Source organism: Eucyclogobius newberryi, unplaced genomic scaffold (assembly GCF_026437365.1).
Source record: "Eucyclogobius newberryi isolate DKJ021-1_F unplaced genomic scaffold, fEucNew1.0.hap1 SCAF_19, whole genome shotgun sequence".
Lineage (NCBI taxonomy): Eukaryota > Metazoa > Chordata > Actinopteri > Gobiiformes > Gobiidae > Eucyclogobius > Eucyclogobius newberryi.
In genome coordinates, this window is record NW_027315823.1 from 19,246,228 (window position 1) to 19,262,042 (window position 15,815).

General features: G+C 40.3%; 2 protein-coding genes across 2 annotated transcripts in view; both read left to right on the forward strand.

The window, feature by feature from the left end:
• The window catches only part of myg1 (myg1 exonuclease), a 14,090-nt gene extending 6,632 nt beyond the window's left edge, over positions 1-7,458 (forward strand). Inside the window, exons 3-7 of the mRNA XM_072452048.1 lie at positions 395-554; positions 1,045-1,194; positions 1,683-1,805; positions 2,043-2,224; positions 6,961-7,458. Of these exons, the coding sequence (XP_072308149.1) occupies positions 395-554; positions 1,045-1,194; positions 1,683-1,805; positions 2,043-2,224; positions 6,961-7,153 (808 nt within the window). The 3' untranslated portion in view covers positions 7,154-7,458. The remainder of the gene's footprint in view (positions 1-394; positions 555-1,044; positions 1,195-1,682; positions 1,806-2,042; positions 2,225-6,960) is intronic.
• Positions 7,459-11,616: 4,158 nt separating this feature from the next.
• LOC140365554 (leucine-rich repeat-containing protein 3-like) lies at positions 11,617-15,190 on the forward strand. The gene is made up of 2 exons (XM_072452049.1): positions 11,617-11,840; positions 13,619-15,190. The coding sequence occupies exon 2, from the start codon at positions 13,678-13,680 to the stop codon at positions 14,524-14,526; it is 849 nt and encodes a 282-aa protein (XP_072308150.1). The 5' UTR covers positions 11,617-11,840; positions 13,619-13,677; the 3' UTR covers positions 14,527-15,190.
• The last annotated feature ends 625 nt before the right edge of the window (positions 15,191-15,815 follow it).

Here is a 15,815-nt window from a genome sequence, read left to right on the forward strand (position 1 = left end):
CAAGCATTCTAATTATGCTTGTATTTAATGACAGCAGAAGCTTAGGGCTGGAGCGCTCATGGCTAAGGAGACGCTCTCCTGTGGCTTTTATGAGTGTTTTTGTGTGCTCACTCACATCTCTTTTGGGTCGATGCAGACTCACTGCATGAAGCTGCATATTGATTCCTGATAATCATTCAGGTGTGCTTCAGACAAAAGGTTGTCAGAATATTGGCCACTGAGCAGCTCCTTTGTACGATAATGACATGCCTTTCACAGCACTACAGCTTTACTGCTGTGGGTATAATAGGCCTTTGGAATAGCACTTTGACCTATTGGGTGAACCAAACCATAAAGGCAGGCAAACCTTTTTTGCCATTAAAAAGCCATTAATTCACAAATATTTTTATTTCAGAACCTTTTCAGAAAGTTTTCACAGCCTGTGTCCAGAAAAGCCCTGGGTGACTAAGTTGAGCTCAGCCGGCCTGGTTTACCTACACTTTGGACGGCAGCTGCTGTCCCAACTGACGCAGCTGAAAGAGGATGACAGGCAGCTGGAGATGCTTCATGATAAGGTGAGAAAAAAGACAGATATGCACAAAGAACACTGAATTAACAAACTGGAAAATGAAGGCTTCAAAATCAGTGCAATGCCTTTTTTGCGAATGTCCAGAAATATAGATTATTCTATATTAACATATTTTAAGTAAAAAATAAATGAATCATAAAATACTTTGGTTTCCTGTTAGCACTTCTCTAATCTTATACATGAGTCGGCAACTTGAGAAATGCTGGCAGCTTGTAGAATAATCCTAAAGTCAGCAGTGCCTTGGATGGGCTTCAGCTGTTTTCCAATTTTAGAAACATTGCTAAAGCTGAGTACAACTTTATCTCTTGATTGGTGATTAAGCTTTGATAGTTCCATGTCTAAACCTCTCGGGTTAGAGATGGGAAAATAAGCCATTAGCATTTGTGTTTTTTTTAATCTTGTTTGTTCTTTAATATAACGTCTAACATTGTACCTACATAGAAAACTAACTAATACTTTTACTTAAATACCAACAGCTTTATGAGAACTTTGTGGAAGAGGTGGATGCTGTTGACAACGGTATTTCTCAGTGTGAGGGAGAGGCTCGATACAGTGTCTCCTCCATGCTGAGCTCACGTGTCGGCTACCTGAACCCACGCTGGAACAGCACGAGCCAGGACACTGAGGTGTGTGCAAGCTGCTCTTCACAATGCATCATAACTATTTTACATTGAACAAATTTTACAAACAAAGGTTAAATATGTTTATCTGAAAATATGCATTCAGAGGTTGTTTTTTTGATACCTTGCTTTAACCTAGCTCTACATTTACGGTAGTTTTCTGCGACCATGCTATGCAGTTCAATGCGCCCATTTGTTGAAATCACGTTGTACCTGACATGAATCAGGATTATTCTTCATTTCCTCCTTGCGGTTTCTCTGCTCTCATACGCTCTGAAGCAGACATTGGTAAAGGTTTTTAATTTTTTTGGCTGTCTGCTCGATAATAAAATTACTTTGTGAACTTCTAGAATGCTGTAATGATTGAAAAGCATAAACTGATTATATCTTCTAATTAATCTGGTATGGTTTAATTTGTATTTTTTTATCACCAATTAATCTAACCTTTTGTCAACATAGCTATTTACATGATATTTGCTACATCCCTTTACTAGGAAGGCTTCAAGAAGGCCATGGCCCTGGTGGGGGAGGAGTTCCTGGATCGTTTGGACTTTTACAAATCTTCCTGGTTGCCTGCTCGCGCTGTTGTGGAGGAGGCTGTTAAGAATAGGCATAAGGTACAAAATCCAAGCGTGACATATGTAATTAGACATTCAGCCTACTGGCAGAAATTGATTAGTCACATGTATTACATATTTTCCAGTTAAAATGGTGTGTAATTATCGTTATTAGAGAGCACAAAATATCTTTGTTGGTGAAATTGTACATTTCACACGCAGCTTTGACGATTGTGATGGACTTGGTCTGTTTGAATGTTTTGTAGTGTTCATTTTCAGTGCCTCTGTTGATTACAGGTGGACCCCAGTGGTGAGGTTGTAATGTTCTCTCAGGGGGGCTGTCCATGGAAGGAACACTTGTTTGTGCTGGAGAAAGAACTGAAGGTGGCAACGCCAATCAAGTTCGTCCTGTACCCGGACCAGAACGGACAGTGGAGGATCCAGTGTGTTCCCGCCGGCCTCAACACTTTCCAAAACAGGTGATCAGAGTTGTCTATCATGCCACACAACGTGCAGCTCTCAGAGGAGGGTTGTTATAGTAGCATCCCTTCTCTGGTCTGACGCACTTATCAAAAAGAATTCTGGATTTTTACATTCTGGTTTTATTTGACTAATCAAAATCGCCTCTTTAACCGTAGGACTTTTAGTTGTTATTTGTATACTTTGGGGGATAGTCAGTTTCAGGATGTAAACATATTCCCACAACACTAGAGATCGGTCTCCATATATTGACTGAAACGTATTGATAGCTAAAATAGAAATGTACTCCTTGTCCCGCTTAGTATTCTATTTTTGTTTGTTTTTAGGAAAGGTTTAGTTGGAGTTGGGGGTCAGGATGTAACTGTATTTACACCTTTTATTCAAATGTAAAATAATCATACGCACAAATTAATGTGTCTGAATGTGCATTACATTAATTAACCCCTTTTTAACCTTTTGTGCCACATTAACAATCACAAGGTTTTTCAAGATTCAATACAAAATGCAGTATACGAGTACACACATTATACAAATTAAACTGGTGAATATGTCCACTGTAATACATACAACAAGGCTCCTTTTCTCAAGAAAAATAATATAGCGATAAATTCAACACTGCCTACAGTATATTGCCATATAAATTATCACAATATCTCAGTTTTTATGTTCATAACTTGTCCCACTCCAATCAGCAGTCTATTAGATCCCAGCCCCAATTGTTTGGAACCCCCGAAATAACCATAAGACTTACTCGGGAGCCTCACAGCAACATTTTTCAAGTTTTAAACTATTTAAAATTTCAAGATTAGGTTTTATTGTATTTATTTTAGTAGTTTATTGTGTTATCTGACCCAATTTCACTTCAGTTCCGTTTGTGTATTTAAAAAATAAATATTTAACTATTACTCTGTGAAGTTTGCTTATCACTTCAAAGGGGAAAATGTGTACCTCACAAGTTTCCTCTAAAGAGCTGCCCATAAAATAATCTGTGGTAAAACTATCAAGCCTTTTCCAAGATCTACTTGTTAAACTGAAGAACAGTCTGAGTGCACTTCACCAATGTCCTGAGATAATGTAAAAAATGTCTAAATTACACATTTCGGAGGTGAAAGCAATTGCGATTTGTGGCTTTGAGTATAGGATTTTCCGGACTATAAGTCGCACAAGCCAAAAAATGCATAATAGAGAAGAAAAAAACATATATAAGTTGCACGTATTGTCCTTTTGTGCTCTTTAAATGTTACCTGTGACGTACTTAGGACATACTTATGACGTAGTTCAATATCGGTAATTTTCTGCCTGGGAACAGCAGGAGGGAGTACATTGTGAGAGACGACAAGATGGTGATTTTTGACTCTGGTTCCAACACAGAATTGATTAATCCTCATCTTTTATTCATTAGGTTTTCTATCCTTCACTCCATTATTACGGTACATTATTTTCATTGGTGTGTAATAATTCCGCTCTTCCTCACTTCTCTCCTTTTCCAATATCTCTTGCTCTCCTCCTATTAATCCCAGTTCTCAGTCCTGCGCCCCTCTCTCTTGGTCAATCTCTCCTATCTCGTTGTCTCACCTCACCTCTCACACCTCCCTCAACCCTCCGCTCCTTCCGCACCTACGTTCCCTCCGCTAGGATATTTTCCACTTGGCTGCCAGATCTCATCAGGGGGCCGTTCTTCCAAGTAAAGAAGACGGATCGCTTCAAATATTTAATTCAATGCAGAGATGGCAGTTGGTCGAGAGAGGCACAGGTACAGATGGCTCTTTCTCTGGCTGGCCTGTCTCCTCCCAGCAGGCACGGGTCTGCTTTGGCAAAGGGGTGTTATCACCTGTGCCCCTGCTATTGCACCTGCGGTGGCAAGCCTCTATTTTTACCAGCATCACATTGCTAAGGAAATGTGAGCTGGAAAAGAGCGAGAAGATCTTCCTTAGAGATTTGCTGGTACACACAACAAATGACACTACAAAAGAACCAAAATGTATAATTTACTCAAAGTTTGCATATATGTAGTTACAAAAGTACTTTAAAACTAAGACACCTTAGCTAATGATTTTCATTGTCATTAAGGTATTTTTGCCCAAGCTGCCCAAAAGGAACAATAATGATCCTTTTGCCAATGATGTTTTAACACACAAAACATGTTTATGGTTAGACCTTGGCCCGCTAGTACATCATTGTTTTGATTTAAGATAAGATAAGATAATCCTTTATTGTCCCACATGGGGAAATTTCATTGATGCAACACAGGTAGATACAGAGGTGAATACAGAAGAAAAGAACAAAAAAAAGATTTGTCATGGAAAAAAGATTGGGCGTCCCGTTTTAAAGATGTGATTCATGTATGCTTTGTCTAGTATCCATAGTTATTCAGTTTCAGTTAACCAACGTATCTACTGCGAGTTAATGTCAGAAGCTTTGAAACCATAACGTCAAAACCAAATGGATGTGTAAGATTCTGACTTTGGAAGATGTCATACAACTGCAAAAATGACCTATTATATTAAACATTTGTTTTCAGACTCATTAGAATCAGGGGTTTCAACCTAGTCCAACCCAAACCAGTTATATCACAATACAAACCAAAGCGAAAATTACAAACAAACAACAACAATATACATGTGTAAAATGCATATGCCCCCAGTGCTTGCGTTTGTGCCGTCCTGCAATGTGAACACTTTATTGATTAGAGCAGTTCCTGAATATCTAGAGGTGTCTAAGGGTTTGGGCTATGCCAAAACTAATCTTATGTCTCTTCAGAGCCTGCATCACACTTCATGGGGTAACTAAAGCCATCTGCTGCTTATGAGAGTTCAAATCCCCCTACTCACACTTGCAGAGCATGACAGAGGCTAACCAATATGAGGAGTGAGAAAAAGTGCCAGTGTTTGAGCATAGAACTGCATTAAATAGAACAGTACTGAATCACAATATGACGCTCTCACCATAATCGCAGGTTGTCACACGATCAGATGTTCTTTATGGCCCTGTGTGTGCCCCATTCAAATCTCCTGTTTTGTGCCCCACGTAGAACTACTCTACCCAATTGAGCTGTAAACGCCTCTATCCGTCTCATTAAAGCTACGTAGATCCTGCTCCCAAGGGAAAATATTTTGCTGATTGTGATCTTAATTTTCGAGCGGTCATCTTGAGGTTCAGAGCTTCCTGCATGCATTGTCATAACAACAAGTCGTCCCCTCCTCCTTCACTCATTACAAGCCCTCTTGACCTTCCATGGAGCTTGTTTTCCAGCCATACTGTGAGGCTATTGATTGGTTGATTCATTTAACAGGGATTAAGGGTTGCCAAGGCATTCTCCCTGTGTTTTCATATGGCAGCCATCCAGCAATAACAACGTTGAGGACGCAAAATGGTACATAAAGGAGATGTGCAGTGTTTCATCAGATGTGTTTTGCCAAATCACCAGCCATTTGAGTAGGAAAAACAAAAGCGGTGACATAGAGACTGGTATTTACTCCTCTAATCAAAATCAGCCGTAACTGCTTATTTGTCAGAGCTTTAGATTGATGTGAAAAGGGAAATTACATTTTTATGAATTTCGTCCTCCAACGCCCCCAAACCCTGTCAAGGTCATTTCACAGAGCCAATCTTGGTCCTGTTTTTTATGATTGCCTGTTGACTTTGGTGCCTCATCCACCAGGCACCAGAATTACTTTTCTAGTGTATGATTTTCCACATTACTGGAGAAGAATAGCGCTGATTTTTATTGGCCTATTTACGGTGGCTGAACTGCTTCAATGGGTTGAGGCGGATCATCAAATCAGAAAAGACCAGAGTAAATCCTAAATCCATGTGTGCTGCAGCCTATGCTCATGAATGCAGTGCCATACTTCCCAAACATTGGTGTGTGTGTTTGTTGAAAGTATGTGTGCTGAAAACTAGGGCTGCAACTACCTGTAATGATTATTTTGGTCGGTGACTATTGGGCAGCAATTCTTTGTTAGATTAGTCAATTAGTCAAACAGTTATTTCTATTTTCAAAAATGCTTGACTGAAGGCTTATAGATCATATTTACCGGTACTGTATAAATGAAAGTGTATTCATGAAAATTTGAAATAGTTTATTCTTTTTGAACATTTTGATTTGATATGTCACGGTCTTTATAATAAAGGTCTTTGTCATGCATTTTAGATTCTTGATATATTACGATGACCAAAAAACTAGTCTCAATCATCCCAATTAATAATCTTTGCAGCCCGACTGTTGCCTGAAGGTTTAGAACAGGGGTGGGCAATTATTTTCCTCAGAGGGCCATATTCAAATCCAGGCAAGTAGCGGAGGGCCGACCCGCGATCATTGGTGTGAAAAAAAAAAATAGGCTATTGAATTCATTTCACGTCATATGTATTGCGTGTGCGTGCGCGTGCGTGTGTTTTTTAAATACTTGGACAAGTTTGGCGGGCCGGATTGACAGTCCCTGCGGGCCGGATGTGGCCCGCGGGCCGTAGTTTGCCCACCCCTGGTTTAGAATGTTCACTTTGAAAATATTTGTTCAGTTTCACAGAACCGGATGCAATTCCTCTGAAAACACGAGGCTCCCAATGTGATATGGCCTTAAAACTATACTATACATGTTAATTAATTAATTCTACTGTATGTGAATGGATACAAAACAGGAAATATTTACTTTAAGGTTGCAGTTTACATAAAGCTTCTCAATGTAAATCTGTAACGCAATAACCAAGTAATTACAAGCTTTTGTTTCCCTCCTAGGTTGTCGCTGTTGGAGGAGTGGCGTGGAGTCCGAGACGAGGCCCTATCAAAGCTCAGTGGCATTAAAGAGTGCATCTTCGTCCACGCCAGTGGTTTTATTGGCGGCAACAAGACCCAGGAAGGAGTCTTGGAGATGGCCCGGAGGACACTGCAGGCCGCTGCCCAGTCAGAGGCTGCAAATGGAAAACCTTGAGTCTCCAGAAAGAGCCAGGGCCACATCTAGTTTTTGGGATCAGTCCTTGGTCACAACTGGGAAGATTCTACATTTGCATCATGTTTGTCCTAGCCAGAGTTAATGCTGTTTTTTTGCGCTGTGCCAGTTTTGACAGCCAAAAAGGAAATTTGGATCATTTCCCCAAGTACCTGTTATAACAAGACTTAATCATTGAGAAGGTTTTATAGCCTTGTAAAAAGTAAATGCCTTTGTGGATAATGTTATCGCTTAAATGTTCAGTGAAAGTTTTTACAAATAAAACGTCTTTACATACAATGTGTAAATGTGTTGTTCTCAAATGCAGTCGCTACCTCAAAGCCTTTTTTAACATTAGATTCATCAGCACCTGTACACGTCTGACCTTGCAAACACGCCAACATAAACTCATTGAAAAAGAGATATGAAACGCTATTGCGTCTTCTTAGATCAAAGTGAGTCCAGATTAACTTTCATTCATTTTCCTCTAAAGTTTGCTCTCAACTATTACTTTATTATTTTCTGTAGAAATCTGTCATGAACTTTCACATTAGTTTACCTCAGCGGTCCCTGCGTTGCTATGTCAACTCTTTACACTTGTTAATTTCACTTATTACTACACATCTAGTGTTCGTCAAAGGTCAGCTGTATATTCATGTTACTGGTTATGGCAGATTGGAATTCGTTGTTAACTAACATCTATTCAAGCAATGGAAGCTCATCTGATCATCCATCATTTCCCTTACACAAATACAATTAAGTGGTATTATGTTGCTCTTGTTGTGTCTGGGATCTGGGCCAAGATCTCAATCCAATCTAGACCCAATTTGCTTTGGTGTCATAGTCACTGCCAGCTAAGTGGCGTTTTGGGAGAAAGTAAACAATAACCAAATGCAAAATGTTTGATAAAAGTGGCATCTGTTGATCAAATTAGGTTAAAATCTAGTTGATACATTTTGAATATAAAGTACATTGCCAGTAGAATTATTATTAGAATGTTAACAAACAAGATTAAGACCGCCCTGTGGTAATGAAAAGGCTGAAATGTGACACATGGATATTGTGCTCCTCTTCAAATTTGATATAAGAGAAAAGTTAACTTTTTTGCTGCCACAGACCCTTCAGACAAAACATTGCAAACATTTTTGTTGTCATCCTATTTTCTGTTTTATGTAGTGTTTTCCCCCAACCTACAGAGCCAGCAGAATAGTACAAGAATAAGCCATTTTCCCCTCCCCGAATGACCTACAAAGCAACATTTTTTAATACTTGTTTTGTCAGCACGGTTGCTTTTCTGTTTGCACAAAGCTATCTAACGGCTGTGTTTGGCTGAACCTTGTGCAGCTCCTCTGTCGTAAGCACTTTTTCATGACAACGGCCCCAGCAAGTCCCAGCTGGCAGCACAGGGGGAAAAAAGGCTACTGAGAGCTTGAGTGGAACACCTGGCCCCCGCCTGAACTGTTGTTAGTGGATTCAATCTCAGGAGGATGATAAGCTAGTTTCAGGAGCTGCTTCACTGCTTCTTTATATGGTGTTCTCTCCGTCCATCAAGCCAAGCTCCAGAAGCTTGCACAACATTACACTTCAGATCATGCCTCTTGTCTTTCATGTGTGTGCAATATAGTTCACATAGAGCTAATGGGCAGTTCACTGCAGTTTATAGAGAAGCTCTTTTTGTGATGGTTCAGAGACTCATTTCAGTACATAATTCAAGTTTAGTTCACACTACCACGTTCACCACATCATTGGAACTAAACCAAGACTAAACCTGAAAATAACCTGGACTGAATCAGGACAAAATACGGACTAGAACCTGGACCACATCAGGACTGCAATTGTCTCAATTTAGCACCAAATAAGGGCAAGTGTGAAGGCCCCCTTATAATCAGTGTTGGGCAAGTTCCCCTGGAAAAGTAATCTGACTATTCAGCATTATGAAGCACCTTCTAAATGTAACTTAAGAATACCTTCGAACACATTTCTAAAGTTCTTAGTTTACTGAAACAAAAGGATACCTACCAATCACTTTAGAGGAGTTAAGCATCATGACATAGTAAGCAACATTATTTAAAATTAAGAATCTCCCCCTGATGTATGTTTGCTATAATATATCCTCATGAAGGTTAAGGCAGAGGCGTAGCTACAGGCAAGATAGGCAATTGCTTTGGGCCCTTGATCACTAGGGTCCCCCAGAGGGCAGTCTTGAAGCTACAACAGGATCATTACAGTAATTTGGCAGGTCTCTCTGATGACTGTAGTTTATACTTTGACCACAGTAGGTGAGATGACATCAGTGAGCCCAATGTCTTTGACACAATATTGTCCTCAGTCATTCAAAGGTAAAAGTGAAGGTGCAGAGTCTGTCTGGAAAGCCCCTTGTGAGGTTTGGCTTGGGGCCCCGAGACACCCTTACAGTGCCACTGGGTTAAGTTTAAGGTACACTATTGTCCCTATTGGAAATTTGTCATCTGCATTTGACCCATCCTTTCAATGCCGCTTGGGCATCTCCTCAGGAGCAGTGGTCTACAGGTCCATCTACAGGTCTTTGTACAGGTCTGTGTTTGTCAGGACTACCTTTGCTGGAGGACTTTACCTATTGTACATGTTTTGTGCTGTTGCATAGCACACACCCATCAGATTTTGTGTGGGCGTGGAGTAATAATAACTATGATCTAATTACTCAATTTTATGATTGAATGCATTACGTTACTATAAAGTAAACTAACTACAGTAATCTCTTCTTTTGTAACTATTTCCCAACACTGGTTATAGTAAAGTGTATATGGGTATATGCAAACATTGTACACCCATAGTTTATTTTTATTCATATTTGTCCATCCATCCATCTTCTACCGCTTTATCCGGGGCCAGGTCGCGGGGGCAGCAGTCTAAGCAGGGACTCCCAGTCTTCCTTCTCCCCAGACACTTCCTCCAACTCCTCCGGGGGGATCCCGAGGCGTTCCCAGGCCAGCCGAGAGACATAGATTCATATTCATATTTGTTTCATAGACAATCTTGCACCAATGCCTTGTTGTTTTTTATACAGAAATATATAGAAGTCGGCACTCGTGTTTCTGGTGACCGGGGAGACCATGCAGTTGCTGAAGTGCAAATCTGTTACAAAACCCCAGCTGTAAAATTTGCAGTCAGCAGCTACAGTACTTCAACGTGGAATCATCATCATTTTTATGGGGTTGACAGGAGCAGACCAGGCAGTGGCAGAGGAGAAAGGGACGTGAAGAGTCCTGCCTTCTCCCCAGGCCACTTCTCTTTAGAGTTCACATTGTGTGTTCACTCTATTTAGGTCATTGTTGATTCTTATGGTCATGTTATCTATATGATAATGTGTAACCATGGGAAGTGTCATCCAGTATTCAGTGGATGGGACATTTGCAGCCAACAAGTGTTATGCCTACCCTTTTAGAACCTTTTATATTACACAGTGCACGACAAAATTAAGATTGGCGAAAATGTTGTTTATATAACTAAAAAACTCTTTGTAAAATTTTATCTCTTTCCAAAAACACAATCATTCTGAATTCTCTTTTTTGAATGACAGTGTGACTTCTCCATCTGCATTTAATACAGTAAATACAGGTCCAGGTCTGAAAAATGGGCCAGGGAAATGTTGCCTCACTGTTTTTATTTTGTTCTGTTTTGTTTAATATGAAAAAGACAAAAACAAAATGCTCATACAGACTGCCATTTACAAGCTTTAGCATCTATTTCCAAACACAATCATACTGGAGCCTCACAGAGCGTCAGAAAAGCACATGGTCAGAAACCTTATGACAATTTCAGATAACGGACTGTGCAACATAGAATGATTGCATTGTGTAGAATATAATTACTTTGGTTGATTAGAATGTAAATGTGTCTTTGGAATCTAAAGTCCCTTTAAAAATAAGGCAAAAGTGAAGTCGACCATTAAACATGATCAACTACTGACATCTGATCTGAATGCTTTTGATTTTAAGTCTGTACAACAAAACAGTTTGCTTTTCTATTAAAAACATTGGTGAAAAATACAACTTTCTTGCCTTAAAGTTGTCACTTGATGCACAGTACATAATATATGTGTGGATAAAATCAAAACCTATTGTGGGCACAACATTCATGGAAGTATTTGTCCAGTCAAAAATAAAAATCAGGATTTTACCTCGTGTCCATCATGATCTAATAAATGCCCTTTCAATAGTAAATGTGATTAAACCAAGCTTTTTATCACTCACATTTATGATTTAACTTTGCCAAAACCATCTTGATTTCCCCCTTTTTGCAACATTCTGAAGTGAACCCCAGTTTCTCCACTGAAATCACGTTATGCTCCTCCATTATTGCCACCATCCCGTAATAAGAACATTTCTGTGCACAAACTTTTCAGGGACTCTGCACGTGACGATGACGCATTGCCATAATGAATAAAGTATTGTTACGTGTGACGTTGCTCCACACATGATGTCAGTGAGAGGAGAGAGAGGCTGTCTGCACAGGGCGGGGACAGCTGCTCCTCTACAACAGCCGCTCGTGACTCCATCCGCGGGCAACGAACCGCAGACGCGCCGCGGATCCGCCTCCCGCAGCGGTCTGTCCGACACACGCGCGCGCGCCTCTTTTACCGGGGCCAAACGGAAAACATCTGCAACGCGTTTCCATCAGCTCCTGGAGGCTACTGCTTTCGGAATTGCACGTAAGTTTATGCCAACGTCATTCTCTACTCAATTTCATTCTGGGATCAAAGTTTCGCCCTGGTCCACTCTATTGCTGCCTGATATTTGTCATTTTTTATTTATTTGAATCAAGCGCAATTTAAAGCATAATATTAAACCATTTAAGTAATTAAGTACGCCTATGTAAAAAGTTATTGTGACCCACTTTCCTGCAACTACTGCTTAGCCTATATGATGATGATGATGATGATGATGATGATGATGGACTGCCTAATTAGGGCGCAGCTTTTTGGCAGCAATCTTAACATATTATTCAACTTTGCCTTTGACCTACCGTCTTTTCCCTGCCTCCGTCTTCTCTGTTACGTCTGATTGGATGCGTTTATTTCAAATGAACTACATCCTCAGCTCAGTCCTGTTTTAGGCTTCACACTGGGGTCCACTTCAGACACCCCACTGTCTGCCAGGGCTCACTTTTTCCTTTTTTAGGTTATATCTCCAGAATCTAGGCCACTGTAGGCTGCCACCGGCGTGTAAGCTCTAAGCAGGGGCAGGAATAATAGCAGCAGATCCCATTGTCTATTTGAAAGCAGGTTCCTTGATTAAATCCAGCTTTAGATGGGAACAACAGCATTGGGTTATGGCTGTTACCTCTGCAAGCAGAATTGTTGTCAAAATAATAGCTGGAAACCACAATTTTAGTCCGCCCAAGAGATTAACTCCATCCATCTCCCACACTTATAAATCATGTCATTACTATGAGGGTCTTTTGTGTCTGGCCATTGGCTCTCAACTTTCATATTATAAAGATAAGACTCCTTCTTTCTCCAGCTTTGCCTCTTATTGACACAGCTGGACATTGGCAGGATTGATGTTCCCGCTGTTAATAGTCCCGCGGACAATAGTACGGACATCGATTCTGAGCTGCATCCCCACAATGCGCCCGCTCCACTTCTCACTCAGAGTTTGATTGAGGGGCTTTGGCATGGGAAAATAAATAGCTGGATAAACGAGCGGAGCATGTACTGTTGCGTGAGAGTGATGTGAGGCTCTGCGTCTGTGGTTTGGGAGCAGAGACAGGAAAGACAATGTAGACTTGAGCAGAGGTGGTTGTGACAATGATATTTTATGATGTATAGCAGCAATTAATACAAGGCATTTGCAGTGGGTCAACTCTCATTACTGCTCATAACACAGACAAATGCATCAGTAAAAATGGTCTGATATTTATTTACCGTTCTTCAAATCCATTTATTAGAAAGCAGACATAGTAATCTGATTGATTTTTATTGCACATGTGGTATAATTGTTTTGTACTGTGTCTTTGCCAAATCAGATAAAGCAGCTTAAACTCATTTCATTTTCAGATTTGCCCACTGACCTTTTTCTCTATAGGTCTACATCATCCAAATCTTCTTGTCAGCGTGTAGTTTAATTTCATCGGTAGGGACAGTGTTCCACTGCATGAAAAGAAGAAAAACAGGAAAATATACATCAGAATCAGAAAAGGTTTTATTGCCAATGAAAAGAATTCACAAACATAGGAACTTCCTTTGGTGATTTGGTGAAACATAAAACAATGAACAATGATAAGACAACCTATATAAAGTCAAAAGGGAAAACAATTTGAATATATATTTATATTTAAATAAATACATTTATATATAATCCTCTTGTGTCCATATGACATGAAGCTGACACCCATTAATATAATATTTAATAGGAATGAAATGAATAATACACAACAACTGAAAGCAATGCCCTCGCCTGTATTAACCTTTTCTCCTATATATTTCAGATGGTGTTGTTGTAGCGGCGTGTTCAGGCCCCAGTGTGTCTGAGGGCTATGGTGAGGCCATGTGCACACGCTGGTGTGTGGAGAGACTTGCCAACATCAGCAAAGTTAAAGGGAATATTAGAGTGGATTCCTGGTTGTGTCTGTTGTGCATGTGTTTGGCTCTATGGGGACCAGTGTGTTCCCAGTGCCCTGAAAGCTGCAGCTGTGCATGGGACACAGCCACAGTGTCATGTATGGATGCCGGACTCTATGAAATCCCAGTGGACATTCCCCAGGAAACGGTGTCCCTCCATTTGGAACGCAATTATATCAGGACTATTCCTGAGACTGCCCTCAGTGAGCTGGTGCACCTGCGGGACCTATATCTCTCCCACAACCGCATTGACTCTCTCTCCAACGGGGCCCTGCGCCATTTGGGGCCAGAGCTGCGCCTCTTGGACTTGTCTCATAACCAGCTGAGACAGGTCAGCAGGGAGGACTTTGGCTCAACTCGGGCCAAAACACGCCTGTACCATAACCCCTGGCACTGTGACTGCACTCTACAAGAGCTTATGGAGACCCTCAATCTGGAGCCAGAGACAGTCAATGGCATTATCTGTGAAAGCTCTGTGCGAGGGATGGGCGAGGGAAGCCGCTGGGATGATCCCAGCTCATTGGGCGAACATGCTGGACAGCCTATAGTCAAGCTTTTGGATTCTGGGGTCAACTTCTGCAGCCTACAGAGGAAGACCACTGATATAGCCATGTTGGTGACTATGTTTGTGTGGTTCTTCATGGTCATTGTGTATGTGGTATACTACGTGAGACAGAACCAAGCTGAGGCCCGGAGACATTTGGAATATCTAAAGAGTTTGCCCAGTCCACGCAAAACTCCCACAGAGACAGATACACTTAGCACAGGCTTTTAAGTCCTTTCTGCGAGGAATAAAACTGCTCACACTGATCCCTTTGAAACAGTCTCTACAGTGGCGAGATTTTGTGGCTATAAAATACACAGTGCATATTAATTTATATTTTTTACCATTTTACTTTTGCCTTTAAACAGAACAGATGCAATTATTATATTTTTATCGATATCTGTTTGATGTCACCCCTCCACTCTAAAAAACAAAAAGTGTACCAAAATAGAAGATGAAAGGATAAAATATTAATGTGTAAAAAGTAATGGCAGAAGAACCCTGCGTAACCTTGCATCTGCAGCTCTTGTTTGTCTAGTCTCTTTACGCCAATTCATTCTTATCGCTTATTAGGCTCTAATTATTACTCTTTCACTAGCTGTTTCTTAATGAAAGCCACTAATCAGGTGGAGTTTGCTAATTGAGAAAAAATACATCACACTTCTTTCTCTTGTTTTGTGCCTTTGTGTGGTGGAACGTGGTATTTTGGATTTTCTTTTCCGTCTTGTTGCCTGTGGATCATTTGTGTCATTAGATTACCAATAACACTGCCACAAAGCCACTTGAATGAGCACCAGTGCGAAGTAGAGCTGCTCTATATTTACTCTCAGGAAACCATTACTGCTGAAAGTGAACTATATTTTGTCTGAAGAGTCTGGATCGGAGACTGCCCAGCTTCTGTGGCTTTGAAAATTTTCTCAGCTAACAACTCAAGCATTTGTCTCAAAATGTGTTAATAAAGAATATTTCCGGGTCTCATAAAACATCACGACTGGTCACACATTTACTGGAGAAGGGGACAGATTTAACGCAATAAGGTGCAACATGTAACTTTTCGTTTACACCACAATACAATTACAGGCGGTTTTATTGATAAAAAATGCCTTGAAAAGCATTTATTTACACAAATTTACTAAGTTGCCTCTCCAAAGATCTGAATTGTGAATTGGCCTGCCTTGCACCAGCATGAGACCCTTCACCTGAAAAGTTACATAATGCACCTTTAATACAGCAAGTTCAGATTAGTCTATTATAAATGATCGGATTCAAACAATACTGGTTGAAACATTCTATTACTTTTAAATATTTCTGCTGAAAATACCAAAAAGGAACGTTTTCTTTCTGAATGTTTCTGAATGCCGGTCCCAAATCACTAAATCACAAATGTTAATGAATCTGTTGTGTTTTTCTTTCATGTTGTCTGCACTGACTGTTACGTGTGTGTTGTTTATCTGCAAGTGCTATCATATTTAGACATTTTCAGATACTTCAAACTTCTCTTGTTCACGTGAAATGTAGCA